At 41.8% G+C, this 14565-nt stretch overlaps 1 protein-coding gene across 2 annotated transcripts; it reads left to right on the top strand.

Moving 5' to 3' along the window:
* The first annotated feature begins 854 nt into the window (after positions 1 to 854).
* Positions 855 to 14060, top strand: ZBTB33 (zinc finger and BTB domain containing 33). 2 transcript variants are annotated; one of them, XM_038415702.2, is made up of 2 exons: positions 855 to 1163; positions 8899 to 14060. In XM_038415702.2, the coding sequence occupies exons 1-2, from the start codon at positions 1118 to 1120 to the stop codon at positions 10953 to 10955; spliced, it is 2103 nt and encodes a 700-aa protein (XP_038271630.1). In that variant the 5' UTR covers positions 855 to 1117; the 3' UTR covers positions 10956 to 14060. The 2 variants fall into 2 exon arrangements, with proteins under 2 accessions (XP_038271630.1, XP_038271633.1); XM_038415705.2 differs by lacking the exon at positions 855 to 1163 and adding an exon at positions 4275 to 4369.
* The last annotated feature ends 505 nt before the right edge of the window (positions 14061 to 14565 follow it).

The following is a 14565-nucleotide window of genomic DNA, read 5'->3' as shown; positions in this document are numbered from 1 at the left end:
CTCCTACTGATTTCAGTGGGAGTTAGGTATCTAATATCTTTGAGAATCTGGTCCAGGCAACTCAAGTGGGGCTCCCAAAAACAGGCCCACCCAAATCAGTGACCATTTTATTTTTGAAATGTTGGCTGTTAATGCTTACGACTGAAAACAGGTGCAAAAGAAAAGAGAATATCTCATTAAAGGAGAAAGCTGAAAGGCAGGAAAATGATTTGGTTTAGACCATCAGTTGTTCTTTTGACAAGAAAGCAATGGTGAGTGTACTTAAAGTAATCCTGTCATGTAATAAGTAAATCGGAAGAATCTTTCACAGAGAGAAAACTGAATGAAAAGCACCATTTTAAGGTAGATGCTAAGAAGGAGGCTGTTTTTTCCCCACTTTATCATTAACTCTGTTAAGACATCAGGGTTATAGATAGGACAGGGCAATTGGTTCCAGTATAGTTTTTTGTTGATGTATATAGTTCCCATGTTGTTATCATTGACAATAAAAATGTGAACACCAAAAACATACATCTAAACTGACAACACATCAAGGATAATCCTAAAAGAACTCTTCCTCCCCCATCCCCCAAATCAAGACCCTCCTCACTCAACCTACTTTTAGGAAGTGCCTGAGTAAACAAATAACACAACTGCTTTGTCACACCAACCTGAGGAAGCAAATTTCTGAGTTGAGTGCCCTCCACTCAACAGAACACTCTGTCATCAGATAAACAAACATAGGGACTGTCAACACACGTATTCCAGAAAATTTCACCTGCCGGGCAGGATCCAATTTACCACTGGTGCATGCAGCGGTGGAGTTGCATTTATGTATGCCAATGACTACCTTGGCCCACTGTGAATTTCATGGAACAACATTTGATTTTATATTGCATTTTTCAGTCTTTAGATAACAACAAAAGCCAGGATCTTTGTGGCAAAATCCACATTTGAGAGGAAAAGGCACAGCCTCCTGGGCAACTGAAGATGGATAAAACATACTTAGCCCCTGCTACTATCTGGATGTCTCTGAGCAATGATGAGTCCAGTGGCACTCTGAGGTTGTGCCTCACTTAACTGGAGAGCAAGCATCCTGTACTGATGGCAAAATCATAGTTCCTCCGGGATCCTTAAAATGCTTCTCCTGATCACCTCATCACCTTCATCTTTCCTGGATTCAGGTTAAGCCAGCTAACTTTTATCCAGTTCTCTTTATCCCTTTTAGCCACTAAGACAGCAGAGACACAGTTTAATAAGGGTTTTGTCAGCGTGTCAATGCCCATAGCAGCTTACAGTCTCCCCCCAGTAATCTTATATAAGTTGTGCAAGAGGTCACACCAGTGAGCTCTGCAGGTGAGGACCCTCTGGTTGAAGAGAAGCTGCCCATCACAATTCTTGAGGTTCTGAGTGGAAAGTGGAAAGCCATATTAGCACAGCTCCTTTGACACCTGCTAGATGTCAGAGATGAAGCAGTGGTACCTCATAACAGTATTGAAGGCCACGTGTATAGCTACCAATAGGTTCCCTTTGCTAAATACTCATACCTTTGTATCAACTATTTGAAATGGGCCACCTCATTTACATTGGCCTCATGAACACTACAAAAATGATTTCCACTCCTTCTTGTCAACTTGAGAATTGCCTACTAAAATTGAATTGGCTCATTAGCGCTGACCCCCCACTTGGTAAGGCAACTCCCATCTTTTCATATGCTGTGTATGTATACCTCCCTACTATATGTTCCACTTCTGATGCATCTGATGAAGTGGGTTTTAGCCCATGAAAGCTTATGCCCAAATAAATTTGTTAGTCTCTAAAGTGCCACAAGGACTCCTCATTGTTTTTACCAATAGGTCAAATCTTGAGATGAGCTGAAAGTAGCTATGTTTGTACAGCATTTGACTTCTAGGTGCTACTGTAATGCAAATAATAAAAATAAATAATAATCATAGGGCATGAGAGTGCTTAGTGCTATGGTTATGACCTACAAAAAGAAATTAGATAAAAACATAAAATACTCTTGCTGCAAGGTTGCAACATAACACTTGACTTTATTTCTTAGTATTCAGAATGGTAACAGACAAGAACCCCAAACCAGAGAGAGACTAAACAGGCTCTTCCTAAAAGAGAGAGGCACAACTCAACCCAGCTTGCTATAGGCTGGCTCTCTGCAGAACTTACGGCATAGGTCTAGCCATCAGGAATGACTTTGTCAGACACAACCAGACTTGCTGTTATGTCTTTTACCACACCCATGTCTGTACTACATATAGCTTTGTATTTTGCTTTCACGCAGGACCTTACAAAGATTTGACCCGCTACTGGTATGGGTCTATAGCCATTAGATCAGTGCAAACAGTAACATCTCTGGTCTGCAATCAGGACAGTAACTGAGAAGTTGTGGGTGATTAGCTGCTGTTGTAGCTGGCCTATAATCAGGACAAAGAAAAGGAGTACTTGTGGCACCTTAGAGACTAACAAATTTATTTGAGCATAAGCTTTCGTGAGCTACAGCGCACTTCATCGGACGCATTGCATTGCATCCGATGAAGTGAGCTGTAGCTCACGAAAGCTTATGCTCAAATAAATTTGTTAGTCTCTAAGGTGCCACAAGTCCTCTTTTTTTTTTTTTTTTTGCGGATGCAGACTAACACGGCTGCTACTCTGAAACCATTTTCAGTAGAGAACGCCTTTGTTAAAGATCATTACACACTTCTTCAATTAAAGTGCTAGTAATTAGAGCTGTGAAAATAGATTTTGTTTTGTTCCTGGGCAACTGAAAAATAAAAAAAAATACATTAGGGGTCAAACTGAAAACATTTTTTTAAAATTTTCAGTAAAAAGTTGAAGAAAATGTGGGTCAAATAAAACATTTCATTTAGATTCCATGCACTTAACTTTTTTTAAAACAAATTAAAAATAAATGTAGAGGAAATTTCAAAACAAAAAATCATTTTGAACAAAAAATAATTGAAACATTTCATCTTAAAAATGTCCATACAAAACTTGGAGATTTTGGGGGTTTTTCCAACCAGAAAAAAAATTCGCTAAATGTTTTGGTGTCACCAAATTTGCATTTTTCTCCAAAAGAAGTTTGAGTTGAAAAGTTTCACGTAGCCCTACTGACAATAACTTAGAATGAATTCCCTTTGAACCCTTATGACTCTCAGCAGAGCCAGGGAAGACTAGACTGGACCTTCTTGATTAGGGCAAGTGTCTTTGTTGGTTGGAAATACGAGACAACCACATGAAAAAAAAATGAGCGAATGCTTTATTTGAAGTGACATTTTAAGGAAACACCATGTCCATTAGAATGTCATGTATTTTTCTCTCAAGTGTACATTTCTGCTGCCCTCAAGTACACAATGTAATTATCAGACGCTTAAATTTTAGGTTTCATATGGTCAAGGGACATCCCTTAAAATAAAGAACAGGTGGATGTATTCCTGGAGATTTCATCACATGACAATCTTTAATTAAAGGCAGGTTTTTCAGAGTAGCAGCCGTGTTAGTCTGTGTCTGCAAAAAGGAAAGGAGGCCTTGTGGCACCTTAGAGACTAACACATTCATTTGAGCACAAGCCTTCGTGAGCGACAGCGCACTGCATCGGATGCATGCAGTGGAGAATACAGTCATGCATCCGATGCAGTGCGCTGTCGCTCACGAAGGCTTGTGCTCAAATGAATGTGTTAGTCTCTAAGGTGCCACAAGGCCTCCTTTCCTTTTTAATGAAAGATTAATCTTTAATTCTCAGAGAGGCCAGGCCCATCCTGGAGGGTTGGCAACCCCAGGGTCACCCCTAAGAGACCAATCAATGACATGAAGGCCAGTCCCTTCAAATAAGGCCCAGGCGGTCACCCTATTCCTGGTGGGGCTGCGGCTGCCCGAGGAGAAAGCCCCATCCCAGGCCTCCTTAGCGGGTTACCAGCAGCAGAGCCGCACCCCGGGTGGGGGGGTGACCCAATATTAGGGGCTTTGTCTTATACAGGCAACTACCGCCCCCCCCGCAAGAAGTCCCGATTTTCCACTCTGGGGAGCTGGTCCCGCCAGGGCAGGGCCGGGGGCGGCCCACGTGCGAGCGACGCCCTGGCATCCGCGCCGGGGCCCAGCCAGGCCGGGCAAGTCAAGGCCCGGCCCGGGGCCGATGCCCGCTTGTACCCGCGGCCCGGGCTCCCGAGGCGCGGGCGCTCCGGGAGCAGCCGAGCGGGGCCGAGGGCGCTCGGGCCGGGCTCCGAAGGGAGCCGAGCGCGCTCGGGGCGGGCAGGGAGCGCGGCGGCCGGCGGGGCAGCGCCCCCTGGCGGCCGCGTGGCGGGCGGGGCCGCGGCGGCTGCTGGCGAGCTGGTGCCCGTTGTCTGCTGGCGGAAGGAGCGCGGCTCTCGGAGCGCAGGTACCTGGGACCCTCCCCCACGCCGCGGCCTAGGCCCCCCCGGGGGGGGGGGCCCTCTCCCCGGCGGCGGCTCCGCTCCCCTCGCAGGAAGCAGCGGCGGCGGCTCCCCGCTTTGTGTGGGCAGATCCTGCCCCTCCCCCCGGCCACCGGCCCGCGTCCCCCCCCCCCCCCCGCGGCCGGCCCGGGCCCCGCTGCCCCTTAGGCCGGGGGGGGGGGCGGGAGAGGAGCAGCCAGAGGCCCCCCCCTCCCACTTCACTGCTCCCCGCGTGCCTGCCCCAGCCCCCCCCAATCCCATCTCATTCCCCTCACCCGGCCCCCCAACGTGCCTGCCCCAGCGCCCCACAAATCCCATCTCACCCCCCCTTACCTGGCCCCCCACGTGCCGGCCCCACAGATCCCCGCCCATATATCCCATCTCACCCCCCCCTTACCCGGCCCCCACGTGCCTGACCCAGCCCCCCCATCTTCCACCTACCCCAGCGCCCCACAAATCCCATCTCACCCCACTTACCCAGCCCCCTATATGCCAGCCTGAGCCCCCCATAGATCCCCCTCACCCAGCCTTACATGTCCCCCAGCCCCCCACAGATCACCCCCTCACTGCTCTTCCCAGTCCCCCACAGATGCCCCTTCCCCACTCTTACCTGGCCCCCCCATGCCTGCCTAGATCCCACGCCCCTGCCCTCCCCCAGATTCCCCCTCATCCAGCCTCACATGTTCCCTAGCGCCTCACAGATCCCATCTCACGGCTCTTTCCAGCCCCCCCCCCGCCTAGATCCCACCTCCCTGTCCTCCCCCCCCGATCCCCCCTCACCACTCTTACTCAGCCTCATGTGCCTACCCCAGCGCCCCACAGATCCCACCTTGCTTGTCCCCCAGCCCCACAGTTCCCACCTTATTGCTCTTACCTAGCCCCCCCCACACCTCCCTAGATCCCACCTTCCAGCCCTCCCCCAGCCTCCAACCGATCCCCACTCATTGCTCTTACCCAGCCTCATGTGCCTGCTCCAGCCCCCCATGCCGTGCCTAGATCCCACCTCCCTGCCCTCCCCTCCCCCAGTCTCCAGCTCCCCTGGCCCCATCTAGATCCCACCTCCCTGTCCTCACCCATCCCCCCCATTTCCTTTCCCCAGCCCCCACCTAAAGCCCATCTGTCTGCCCTCACCCATACGCCACCTTACTGTTCTTACCCAGCCTCACATGCCCCACCCCCAGCCCTCCACCTAGAATGCACCTCACCACCCCATCCAGTGCTCTGTGTCCCACCTCACGCCTCCCTACCCAGCCCCTCAATATCCCCCCTCTACACCATTGTGTCCCCAACTAGCCCCCTATACACTCCCTACCAGGTTCCCCAGTAGCCCAGCTCATTGCCCCTTCCTTACCCAGCCCTATATACACCCCATGTCTAGTACCTACTACCCAAACTTCCAGCCTCCAATACTCTCCTCACAATATCTCACCTGGCTCCCAATATCTGGCCTACAGCCTTATATAAACACCCCATGCACAGCTCCCTCAATTACCAGCTTCCCCACATACTCCCTATACCCGTGATATCTAGCTTCCAATATCTAACACCCAACCCTCTTACCCAAGGCTTAATATTGAAGTCGGAAATGGAGTTGCATATTGGAACAGTGGTGGTGGGGAAATGCATCCTCAAATTGCCCCACTAACGAAGCCACAATCCTCAGACTCTCGATCCCCTTGTATCATAGCAGCTCTCCTGTATCCAGCCTTATACTTAGTTCGACAATATGGCACCCAGAATTCCCCAAGCTCAGTCTTCTAGTCTTCTGTAATTAAAGTGTACACACTTTCCCCTTTGAAAAGTGACAACAGTGCAGCTCTCCTTATATGCTCTGCCTTACCTCCCCTCTACAGTTCCTGTATAAATACAAATCCCCCTTAATCCTCTATACACAGCATTCCCACCCTTCTTGCTATAAGGAACAAAAGTTCAACCCCTGTTTAATCTTCTAGTTAATATTCACAGAGGTGCATCTTCCCAGCTAAACCAGTTCGCCTCCATAATTTGCTAGTTTGAGGTGCCTTTTTATTTCCCCATACTGCTTCCAGGCACAACAATCCCCACCCCATCCCATGCAGCTGCTCCCCCCCCATCTGCCACCATTACCATGTATTGTTGTCCTCACCCTCTTCATGCTGCTGCCTGCAATCTCTGCACTCCCTCTTTGCTCACACACCTGCAGTACCCTATCTGAGAGTTTTTACTAATCTCCTTCTGTGTCCTGTCCTCCCATGCTGCCACTCCTGCAAGGCACAACCATGCAATCAAACATGCACACTCCTGCATGTGGAGGTCTAGCACGCTGCTCCACTATTAATCATCTGCTCCTTAACCTTGAAGTCTTTCCTCTCCTCCATGATACTTGCATCACCTGTATTTTAAGATTATTTTATATTGGCAAGGCATTGTTAGTATTTCTTGATGGGACTGTTGAAAAGGGGGTTTCAGTTGATACATAGGCTAATCCCCCATGTTTGTTTCCTACTGGGGTTTTTCCCTGTCCACTCCTCTTTCAAAATGGTTGTGTTGCAGCCCTTGGTTCTTCCCCAGGGCTGATTCTTGTTGCAGATCCTCAGTAGCTATCTAAACAGACAAACCACAGTGTATTTGATTCTTTCTGGTTGTGTTGCTTAAATTGCACTCTGAGCAGGCAGGAGGCAACTGAACCTTTCTCTCCATTGACATGTAGAGATTTTTATTTAAAACACAAGTGTTTGAATTCCCATAATTAAGAGGCTGAGGTTGCTGGCAGAGTGCTCAGAGTTTACCCATTTGTAAGGGTTAGTATCTTTTTTGTCAAAAAGAAAAGGAGTACTTGTGGCACGATGAAGTGAGCTGTAGCTCACGAAAGCTTATGCTCTAATAAATTTGTTAGTCTCTAAGGTGCCACAAGTACTCCTTTTCTTTTTGAAAATACAGACTAACACGGCTGCTACTCTGAAACCTATCTTTTTTGTGTTCTTTTGAAATTGCTTGACACCATAAAGGGAAATAATTGATATTTAATTAGTATTGGTTTTAAACCAAAAAGTTCATATTTCTTTTTGCAATAAAAACAAGATGTCATAATGATAGTCCTGATAATGCTACAATATTACTTGCAAGCCAAGTAATTTTTGGAAAGCCAAGTTCTATTAGTAGCTTTGAAGTAAAGTTGTTTGATACCTACATTTTCTTCTCCAAAGAAGTAGCATTCTAAAGTTACAGTACTTACTTGTGCTAATTCTTTTGAAAAAGAAATGACTATGTAATTGGCTGCAGTGACCTACAGTGAAGAAGGAACATGAAATTTGCTTAATATCGGGTCAGTAATTATCAGCATTTTATAGTGATAAACAGTTGGTCACCTCCCATTTTAAGTAGTTTGACATTTGTAATTAATATCTAATATTTTATCTGTTACTACCAACCCGCGTCTAAAATGATATTCTCTCTATGTAAAGGAACCTGTCAGGGTAAAAACTGACATTAAATTTGTTTCCTTGCCAGCTGTGTTTTTAATTTATAAAATCATTAAAAAAATCTTTTTTCACTGTACAGATGGTTTTGCATTGTACTGAAATATTGTACTGGGAGATGAAAATAGACCTGTTGATTTCACTTTCTGGCTCTCCTTCATTAGCATAATGCTACAGTAGTTGGGTTGCAAACATTGTAGGGTAGGCTTGCAAATTTCTGCTCCCATGGGGCAAGTACATTTTTTGTTTTGTTTTTTGTATTTTTTTGGACAGGGAGTAAAATATCCATAGTTTTTTCATTAGCATCAGTCACTGTGGTAAAGAGCACATGCATAATTTTGTTAGCTGGGCTTATAATTAACTCAGGACAATTTTGCATGGTTGCTTATATTTACATGTGAAACTTTTTTTGTTTTTGTTTTTTTAATATTTCTATTTTTATTTTTATTTTTAAACTGTGGCTTTACAGAGCCTAAATCTTGATTATGTTGATCTGACATTGACCTTAAGTTAATGGTGTCTCCAGCTAACACTTTGTTGGTTATTACTCAGTTGAGTTTCTCATTTTATTGAACACAGACCTTTGGATATATTTACAGCTATGGAGAACAAATAGCAGAAATCATGAAACTTGTGAGCAATACAGTATATGGACTGTTTACCAGTGGGAATCAGACTTTGTCTGCGCTGCTAAACCTATACTGCCATATAGCTATAAGTAGCTCTCTAATGTAGTGGCAGAATACTCTGACAGAGTTTTTCTGCCAGTGTAGGAACACCACCTCCCTAGATTACATTAGCTGTGCCTACACTGGAGTTTTGTCAACATAGGTATGTTGGTTGGGGTGTGGTTTTTTCACCGCTTCAACTGACATAGCTATGCTGGTTTAAATTTTAGGTGTAGACAAGGCCTCGGTAATAAGACTTAGTTTGGGCAGGGGAAAAACAAAATTCTGAATGTGAGGATTCTGTACTGCAGCTGAAAATGTTATAAATTCTGTAAACTAACACGGTTCCTTTTACTTTTCTTTCTGAAGGAATGGAGGGAAAAAAACTGATTTCTGCAACAGACACTCAGTACTCTGGAATGCTACTCCAGTCTTTGAATGAACAACGTGACCATGGACTTTTTTGTGATGTTACGGTCATCGTGGAGGACCGGAAATTTCGAGCCCACAGAAATGTCCTTTCTGCTTCTAGCACATATTTTCACCAGCTTTTCTCAGTTGCTGGGCAAGTGGTGGAACTGAGCTTTATAAGAGCAGAGATTTTTGCAGAAATACTCAACTATATATATAGCTCAAAAATAATCCGAGTTCGATCAGACTTACTCGATGAGTTGATTAAATCAGGGCAATTACTGGGAGTTAAATTTATAGCAGAACTGGGTGTACCTCTATCACAAGTAAAAAGCCTATCTGGTGGCGTCCAGGATGGTACTTCAGAAACTTTACTTTCTAGCTCAGATCAAGAGAGTCTTGAAACACAAATATCCCCCACAAAACATGTGAGTCAACATGTAATTGGTGGGATGCCTGTTATAACAGAATCATTTTCCTTACATGGTGAAGAATATGAAACTACAAAAATTACAGTGAGTGATTCAGATGATGATGATGATGATGTCATCTTTTGCTCTGAAATTGTGCCTGCGAAGGAGCGTTCTCCAGAGACCAGTGCAGTGGCACAGAGTCAACCTTGCCCAAATCCTGCTGTGGTTTCTGACCAAACGTCCTGTAGCACTGGTGGATCTCCCCCTCTAACTAGTATTGCAGCAACTCAAAAACTCACTTCCTCTGCCAACCAACCCAGTCCAAACCAAACGCAAATTAGTGCTGAATCACTTGACTCCTCAACTCCAAAACATTTGACTCCCAACATCATTTTGCTAAATCAGTCTCAACTTAATTCATCACTAAGTGTCAGTTCCTCACATCAACAACACGTGTCTCCTACAGTTAATTTGCTTGGGGAGAATCAACAGCCATCTAATAATGAGTCTTTAGCTGAAATGGAAACAAATGCTGTTGATGAGGAGGAGGAAGAAGAGGAGGAGGAAGATGTGGAAGATGATGATATCATTAGCTCATCTAGTCCAGGTTCAGTCAGTAGCAGTTCTTTGGTTCAGCAATCTTCTCCCCCCAAAGTAGCAGCATTTGAAGGATCAGGTGTACAGAAAAAACAGGTTGTTACTTTTCCACAGGAACCATCTTCCAAACCTGGAGAGTTTAAAATAAAAATCTCAGATGTTCTTACTGGAAGCAACAAGGATTCTTCTGCGGGTGTAGCATCAAAACATGTGATGGAAGGTCAGAAGATCATAACTTTAGATACAGCTACTGAAATAGAAGGCTTGTCAACAGGTTGTAAGGTTTATGCAAATATTGGTGAAGATACATATGACATAGTAATTCCTGTAAAAGATGATCCAGATGAAGGAGAAGTCAAACTTGACGAGATGCCGAGAACATCTGGTGATGATCCTGCAAACAGAAAACGCATGAAGCTAAAGCATGATGATCACTATGAGCTCATAGTGGATGGAAGGGTCTACTACATTTGTATTGTATGCAAGAGATCCTACGTATGTCTGACAAGTTTGCGGAGACACTTTAATGTTCATTCCTGGGAGAAGAAGTATCCATGTCGATACTGTGAAAAAGTTTTCCCTCTTGCAGAATACCGTACAAAACATGAAATTCACCACACTGGTGAGCGAAGGTACCAGTGTTTGACATGTGGGAAATCTTTCATCAATTATCAGGTTATGGCTTCACATATAAGATCAGTTCATAGTCAAGACCCTTCTGGAGATACCAAGCTTTATCGTTTGCATCCTTGCAGATCTTTACAGATCAGACAATATGCATATATTACTGATCGTTCAAGCAGCATACCTGTAATAAATGAGGATGGACTTGTTTATCGTGTTGGTGCAGGAAAAGATGATGCTGAAGGAACAACTTCTAATCCTCCAACCAAGCCAATGACCTGGGATGATATTTTCATTCAGCAGGGAAGTGAATCACTTTTTAAACAAAATCTATCAGAGGGTAGTACTGAGTTTGAGTTTGTAATACCAGAATCTTACTGAAATCCTTTAAGTGCTGAAAAAGCTTCAGTACAGAAAAGGTGCAACTGTTTGAAATGAACTGCTAAAAATAGTGTAAAACAAATTGTTAAAGTGAAAACAAGTTTACTTGTTCTACCAACTCATCAAAGGGTAGTATTTAGATGGATTATTTGTAGCTGCAAGTCATTTGTAGTAGCAATTCGTCTGAAAGTTTACTTGAATACAAAATAAGATATTTCCAAGGAGCTGTCAGTGTTTTTTCTAGTTCATTAATTTTCATTTAAAAAAAAAAAAAGGAAAGTTATAGCTTGACAAGGTACAGTTTCCTTAAATAATTTGAAACATTGTTTGTTTTTCTTTTAAAAATAATTGGGGTATTTTCCCGTACTTTGAAACATTTATTACAGAAACTTTTTCTTTCATGTTAGCACTTTAATGCTGAATTCTCTTTAGATGTTAACACCAAGACCACAATAAGATGTTCAGCATAGCCTCTTGGATATGGCATGATTTTAAAAAATCCCACTGCTCATACATTAACTCTGAATATTGTATTACTGCAAGGGTCCAAACTAACTGATCCATTTGTTTGGAGCAGTGTATTTTTGAACCAGCATGTTAGTTTTGTTTTTCTGGTCAAAATTAACCAATTCTCTTTGTGAAAATGTTCATACTGATAAGAAAAATTCAGTTTGGGCTAAACTGAACAAGCTTTATTTATATTTGTCAATATGGTAAGCAGAGTATTCAGTGGCTGGACCATTATATTTTATTCTTTTTTGCAATGGGGAAAAATATCAAACTACGATATTGACAAAAAAGAACATTGAAGAGAAAGATCAAGTTTTGCAGCATGTTTTTAAAATCCTGAGGAATAATGTCAGACCTTCTTATTACTAAAGAGTATGCTGATTATATAGAATGAGTTGCTGCTTTCCTGTTTTGTTCATTTTGACAAAAGGCTTTGATCAGATATTTTAAACATTTTTATAATACTTTTCCTAGTGGAAGACTGCAGAATATGCTTCCTGAAACGGAGAAGTAATGTAAATGATGCCTCAGCTCTGTAGCTGAGACTACTACAGATTTTACAGGCCTGTTTAGCTAGAATTTTAATGAAGTACTGAAAACTTTTCCCAATGGGAAGTGTTGCTGTCAGGAGGACTAAATCAAGTTGTTTATTTTTTTTTGTTTTGTTTTGTTTTTTAAAATGTGTTTATATAGGTTCCATGGCATAGGCATATCAATATTCATTTTCAGTTTTAATAATATCCCTCCTTTCCCATGCAATTGGTACATATTTAGGCACTTGGAAAATAGTTTAGTAAAAGTTCAACTAGAACAAGAAATGCTAGTTTACTTTCAGAACTATCAGCACAGTCACATAGTCTAGCATTTCTGATTTAGTAACTTGTTGAATTTTTGTAAATGGTAATATGAAAATTAAACAGAGGTTTATAGAGGACTGAAAAGAATTGTTGTGCATAGTGTTAGTTATCAGTAACCTTTCATTAAATCTCTTACCTAAATCACAGTTTAGGATTTTTCTTCTCATATTCATGTTTTTAAAAAAGCATTTATTTCATGTTCAGAACAACATTTCTTCACCTTATGACCTTCAATCTTAAATTTCCAGAAAGATAAGTTATATTTCAAGGTAAATGGTTCAAGTATAATTAAAGGGTACCAGAAATCAGTATTTCTAATAATGGGAAGAGGAAAAGAGAATTTGTTTAGCTACTAGTTATAGTATGCAGCACTTCTGTTTTTTAGGCTAAGAATACAATATGTATAAATGTTTTATATTGTAAATTTACCCTTTTAAAATTAGGAACTAGGATTTAATTCAAAACTATGTGCATTGTCAAATCATAAAGTAGGTTGATTTTGTGTAGATGTTGATAAAAATTGCTCTTTGGGCATCAGGGGAATATTTTAAAATGTGATAGATTGAATGTTGTTTGAGTTTCACTGATGGCGTTTCAGCAGTTACACATAATCCTTTCAAAGAAATAAATATTGATTGCCTATAATAGCACAGGTTGTACTGACTTACCTCACTGTGTGCTAGATAAAAACTTCATGGCCTCATGTCATGAAAAACATTGAGGGTATATTGTAAATTAACCTAGTGTGACACATCTGGAATTAAGCTTGCCTTGCAGAATATATATCCAGTAATAATGGCTATCAATATTTGCTGCTGATAAGGTTTAAACCTTCAGTTAAACTGTGCCTACTAAGGTGTTTCTTTAGGAAAAAAAACTGGAAAATTGGTGGTTCAAAAGGTGTAGTTTTGCCAGAAGACTCGGGCCTGCATGTGTGTCTCAGTCTTCAGTTTTCCTTGGAAGTGAGCTTCAATATCCAAAGTCCAGAGGTCATGTAAAATAATCTTTTTTTAAACTTCACTTCCAGTATTTATTGGATTGGAAACATGTTAGATCCTTTCTTTTAAACTCTTTATGGGGCAATAGACTTTTATATTTAGATTTCTGGCTATTGTACTTAGGGTGGGTTTTGTTTTTGTTTTGTGTTTTTTAAATCTTTATCATTACCTTCTGGTTTGACTTAATCCAAAACATTTTGTAAATATTAAGAAATTGGCTCTGGAAAAAAAATTGGATTTACACTAATTGAATCTGAAAATGCATTTATATAAATATTATTACAACATTCAGCAGAGATCCCATAGCAAACCTAAAAATCATTTTACAAATATAAAAGTTAACTCTGATCTGCTACAAAATGTAATAATGATGGCTAAGAGTCCTCACTGTGTGGCTTCTATGGGAATTCATACCACAGCATTCCAATATATAAATAAAACAAATATGGAGATAACAAAATTGATAGGTTGCTTATTTATTTTGTACTGCTAAGGCATGCAGCTTATACAAAGATGCAAAAGCTGACAACTGTATACATTGAACATTGGGTTCTACAGCTATTACCTATCAACTGTTCTGTGTGAAACATTGTTCATTTTTACCAATACTGTAATGTATATATACCTGTACAGTCTTTTCCTTAACATAGTTTTTAAAGTTGTGTTCTACTTTTCATTAACCAATACTTGATATTAGTTCTTAGAGCTTTCTATGGCAAAAATAAAAAGTTTTAATTCTAGAGATGTGCAGAATGTTTTTTTTCCCCAAGGGCAATCCACTTTTCTGAGACATTTTGTGTTTCTCAGCAACTAGTTTGTGGACCAGCGCCCGCCCCTGTGGTCTTCCTGACAATTTAGGAAGGCAGCAAGCCAATTCCTGGGATCAAAAAAGTTGAGAAACACAGCTTTAGATGAGTTAATGTTTATAATTGGCTCCTGTAGGACTTCTTAAGGTAGCAGTGAATTCTCAAAAAAAATTATGCAATTTAGAGGTTCCTTTTAATAAACTGAATTAGTTGAACAATGGTGCATACTGTAAACTGCACAATCTAAAAGTATTTTGAGCCAGTATGTGTTCTACTTGATTTCTGATTGGGTTGCACTGGTCTAGAAACTTATACTTGTGGTTGTCTTATTCAGCTGATGTATTTTAGTTAACTCATGATGCAGCAACTTCATATTTAATGAAGCTGCAAATAAATTAATCTCTAATTGATTATGGTTTGGAATTTTTCCATCTGCAGT

This window comes from Dermochelys coriacea, chromosome 9 (assembly GCF_009764565.3).
Source record: "Dermochelys coriacea isolate rDerCor1 chromosome 9, rDerCor1.pri.v4, whole genome shotgun sequence".
Taxonomy (NCBI): Eukaryota; Metazoa; Chordata; order Testudines; family Dermochelyidae; genus Dermochelys; species Dermochelys coriacea.
This window is presented reverse-complemented; position numbering and strand designations above follow the sequence as displayed.